General features: G+C 58.0%; 1 protein-coding gene across 1 annotated transcript in view; it reads right to left on the bottom strand.

The window, feature by feature from the left end:
- Nucleotides 1-2,487, bottom strand: part of LOC144676596 (protein capicua homolog) — a 39,778-nt gene extending 37,291 nt beyond the window's left edge. Inside the window, exons 1-2 of the mRNA XM_078536979.1 lie at nucleotides 2,275-2,487; nucleotides 674-899 (exon numbers count right to left, since the gene is read on the bottom strand). Coding sequence (XP_078393105.1) covers nucleotides 674-899; nucleotides 2,275-2,466 — 418 coding nt within the window. The 5' untranslated portion in view covers nucleotides 2,467-2,487. The remainder of the gene's footprint in view (nucleotides 1-673; nucleotides 900-2,274) is intronic.
- Nucleotides 2,488-5,000: the final 2,513 nt, after the last annotated feature.

The raw sequence follows: 5,000 nt of genomic DNA, 5'->3' as shown, positions 1-5,000 counted from the left end.
CAGTGAGGTCCAAACACAGGTTCCCCCAACAGTGCAGGGACTCAGTGAGGTCCAGACACAGGTTCCCCCAACAGTGCAGGGACTCAGTGAGGTCCAGACACAGGTTCCCCCAACAGTGCAGGGACTCAGTGAGGTCCAGACACAGGTTCCCCCAACAGTGCAGGGACTCAGTGAGGTCCAAACACAGAAGCAATTTCCATTCTTTACCCCTCAGGAAGCATCACGGTCGATCTTTTCACAAACTGGGTCAAGATGCACAGCCAGGGCGGGTAAACAAAGTCATTATCCCACTGAGTGGTGTAACAGGCTCAAGGGGGCTGAATGGCCTCCTCCTGTTCCTGTGTGACAGGCTCGAGGGGCTGAATGGCCTCCTCCTGTTCCTGTGTGACAGGCTAGAGGGGCTGAATGGCCGCCTCCTGTTCCTGTGTGACAGGCTCGAGGGGCTGAATGGCCGCCTCCTGTTCCTGTGTAACAGGCTCGAGGGGCTGAATGGCCTCCTCCTGTTCAAATCCTTTGCCTGGAGTGTGAGCAGTAACCTGGCAGACTGTGAGAAGGGCTGGCCCAGACTCTCCCATCCTTTATCAGGGGGGTTTTGGGGCGACAGGGGGATCAGATCCAGAGAAGCTGCTCGTCCATGACCCATTCCCGGCCACCCCTTCCCCCTCCGACTCACCCATCACGTCATCGTCGCCTTCCTCCTCACAGATGACCATCCTCTCCTCATCGCTGGTCATGTCCTCGCTGGTGGTCCGCTGGGATCGGAAAGGTCGGGGGTGGGATCCCCTCAGGGAGCTGCTGGAGGTCACGGGGTCGCTGGGGGGCTGGGAACTGAACCCCAGTGTTCCTGGCGTCGTGTGCTGAGATCGGACCGCAGGGTAAGGCAGTGGGTTCGAACACATCTGGAGTGGGGAAGAAGAGGGGTAAGACAGACAGCACACCTACTGTCCTGTCTCAGCAATAACATGCAACCGGAGAACAGGAGTACCCCGATTCCCCCTCGTTCCCCGTGTACCCCGATTCCCCCGTGTACCCCGATTCCCCCTCGTACCCCGATTCCCCCAGTACCCCGAATCCCCCTCGTTCCCCAGTACCCCGATTCCCCATTGTACCCCGATTCCCCCTCGTACCCCGTGTACCCCAATTCACCCTCGTTCCCCGATTCCCACTCGTTCCCCGTGTACCCCAATTCCCCCTCCCTCCCCATGTACCCCGATTACGCCTCGTCCCACGTGTACCCCGATTCCCCCTCGTTCCCCGATTCCCCCGCGTACCCCGATTCCCCCTCGTTCCCCATGTACCCCAATTCGCCCTCCCTCCCTGTGTACCCCAATTACCCCTCGTCCCACATGTACCCCGATTCCCCCTCGTTCCCCTGTACCCCGATTCCCCCTCGTTCCCCTGTACCCCGATTCCCCCTCGTTCCCCGTGTACCCCGATTCCCCCTCGTTCCCCCTGTACCCCGATTCCCCCTCGTTCCCCTGTACCCCGATTCCCCCTCGTTTCCCGTGTACCCCGATTCCACCTCGTTTCCCGCGTACCCCAATTCCCCCTCCCTCCCCATGTACCCCAATTACCCCTCGTCCCACGTGTACCCCGATTACCCCTCGTCCCACGTGTACCCCGATTCCCCCTCGTTCCTCCTGTACCCCGATTCCCCCTCGTTCCCCTGTACCCCGATTCCCCCTCGTACACCGATTCCCCCTCGTTCCCCACGTACCCCGATTCCACCCCGTGTACCCCGATTCCACCTCGTTCCCCGTGTACCCCGATTCCCCCTCGTTCCCCGTGTACCCCGATTCCACCCTGTTTCCCCCGGAGAACATAAGCCCAATTTACTGAGCCTCTCATCGTAAGACAACTCATCCCAGGGGTCAATCTAGTGAACCTTTGCCTCCAGTGCAAGGATATCCTTACTTAAGTATGGAGACCAAAACTGCGCTCGGTACTCCAGATGTGGTCTCATTAAAGCCCCTGTACAGCTGCAGCAAGACTTCGCTATTCCTGCACGCCAACCCCCTTGCAATAGAGACCAGCATGTTGTTGGCCTTCCTCAACGCTGGTGGTGCCTGAATGCTAATTTTTGGCGTTGTTAGCGCGAGTCCACCCAAGTCCCTCTGCACATCCACGTTTATAAGTTTCAAACCTTTAGAAACACCCCGGACTCCAGCTCATTCCCCCATGATTTCCCCACGCCAGCTGCCCCCCCATCCCTACCGCACACCTGCACCTACCCCCACACACCGGCCCCCACCCCCCTCCCCGCGGCCACGTTACCTGTGCCAGCTCCACCAGGGCCTCACTGTTCCTCTCACACTTCTCGGAGCTGTGCACGCCGCTGTGGGAGAAGGCCCTCGGCCTGGTCAGCTGCGTGCTCACCGCCCCGGGGTGAGGGCTGCGCTCGGGGCCCAGCAGCAGGGAGATGGGTTTCGACTCAGTGCACGGGGGTCCGTGGCAGTCGGGCACCATCTCGGAGGAGACTGCGGCGGGAGAGAGAGAGAGAGAGAGAGAGAAAACACCGTCAAGTTACAAAGCCACCCACAATCTGTGAACAGGCGCCCTCTGCAAACACCTTCAGCTCCCAGCTGGGAATCGGGCTCGAGGGGCTGAATGGCGTCTTCCTGTTCCTCCATAACAGGCTCAAGGGGCCGAATGGCCTCCTCCTGTTCATGCGTAACAGGCTGGAGGGGCTGAATGGCTTCCCATGATCCAGTGCTCCTGGAATCCCAAAGAACGTTCAGCGAGATGGGCCCTGACCCTGACAACTTGGTGCCTGCAGTGCCCCCACCCCACCCCCCCCGGAAGGTGGCACAGAGCCAGTGGACAGGGCAAGAGCACAGGGTCCCGCGCCTGTCCGTGCTCTTACACAATACACTAGTGATCTAGCGGTGTCCCTGTGAGAGAGGGAGAGGGAGCTCCGCACCGGGGAGCGAGTGAGTGTCTCAGAAACCAGCGGCTCTCTCACTCTCCCTCCCGGATAATGCTCTGGCCGAAAGGCCAACACCATCGGGTGGTGATTCATCAGGGACTCCTCCCTCCCCCCCCGCCAAACACATACACTAACACCCCCCCAAACACATTCACTAACACCCCCCCCAAACACATTCACTAACCCCCGCCAAACACATTCACTAACCCCCCCCCCAAACACATTCACTAACCCCCGCCAAACACATTCACTAACCCCCCCCCCAAACACATTCACTCACCCCACCCCCCAAACACATTCACTAACACCCCCCAAACACATTCACCCCCCCAAACACATTCATTCACCCCCCCAAACACATTCACTCACCACCCCCCAAACACATTCTCTACCCCCCAAACACATTCACTAACCCCCCCCAAACACATTCACTAACCCCCAAACACATTCACTAACCCCCCCCCCAAACACATTCACTCACCCCCCCCAAACACATTCACTCACCCCCCCCCAAACACATTCACTAACCCCCCCCCCAAACACATTCACTCACCCCACCCCCCAAACACATTCACTAACCCCCCCCAAACACATTCACTCACCCCCCCAAACACATTCACTAACCCCCCCCAAACACATTCACTAACCCCCCCCCCCAAACACATTCACTAACCCCCCCCCCAAACACATTCACTAACCCCCCCCAAACACATTCACTAACCCCACCCCCCCAAACACATTCACTAACCCCCCCCCCCAAACACATTCACTCACCCCCCCCCAAACACATTCACTAACCCCCCCCCCCAAACACATTCACTAACCCCCCCCCAAACACATTCACTAACCCCCCCCAAACACATTCACTAACCCCACCCCCCAAACACATTCACTAACCCCCAACCCCCAAACACATTCACTAACCCCACCCCCCAAACACATTCACTAACCCCCCCAAACACATTCACTAACCACCCCCCAAACACATTCACTAACCCCCCCCAAACACATTCACTAACCCCACCCCCCAAACACATTCACTAACCCCCCCCCAAACACATTCACTAACCCCCCCCCCAAACACATTCACTCACCCCCCCCCCCCAAACACATTCACTAACCCCCCCCCCAAACACATTCACTAACCCCCCCCCAAACACATTCACTAACCCCCCCCCAAACACATTCACTAACCCCCCACCCCAAACACATTCACTAACCCCCCCCCCAAACACATTCACTAACCCCCCCCCCAAACACATTCACTAACCCCCCCCCCCAAACACATTCACTCACCCCCCCCAAACACATTCACTCACCCCCCCCAAACACATTCACTAACCCCCACCCCCCAAACACATTCACTCACCCCCCCAAACACATTCACTAACCCCACCCCCCAAACACATTCACTCACCCCCCCCCAAACACATTCACTAACCCCCCCCAAACACATTCACTAACCCCACCCCCCAAACACATTCACTCACCCCCCCCAAACACATTCACTAACCCCCCCCAAACACATTCACTAACCCCACCCCCAAACACATTCACTAACCCCCCCCCCCAAACACATTCACTCACCCCCCCCAAACACATTCACTAACCCCCCCCAAACACATTCACTAACCCCCCCCCCCAAACACATTCACTCACCCCCCCAAAAAACACATTCACTAACCCCACCCCCCAAACACATTCACTCACCCCCCCAAACACATTCACTAACCCCCCCAAACACATTCACTAACCCCACCACCCAAACACATTCACTCACCCCCCCCAAACACATTCACTAACCCCCCCCAAACACATTCACTCACCCCCCCCCCAAACACATTCACTAACCCCCCCCAAACACATTCACTAACCCCCCCCCAAACACATTCACTCACCCCCCCCCAAACACATTCACTAACCCCCCCCAAACACATTCACTAACCCCACCCCCAAACACATTCACTAACCCCCCCCCCCAAACACATTCACTCACCCCCCCCCAAACACATTCACTAACCCCCCCCCCCAAACACATTCACTAACCCCCCCCCCAAACACATTCACTAACCCC

This window comes from Cetorhinus maximus, unplaced genomic scaffold (genome assembly GCF_964194155.1).
Source record: "Cetorhinus maximus unplaced genomic scaffold, sCetMax3.hap1.1 HAP1_SCAFFOLD_1727, whole genome shotgun sequence".
NCBI lineage: Eukaryota > Metazoa > Chordata > Chondrichthyes > Lamniformes > Cetorhinidae > Cetorhinus > Cetorhinus maximus.
This window is presented reverse-complemented; position numbering and strand designations above follow the sequence as displayed.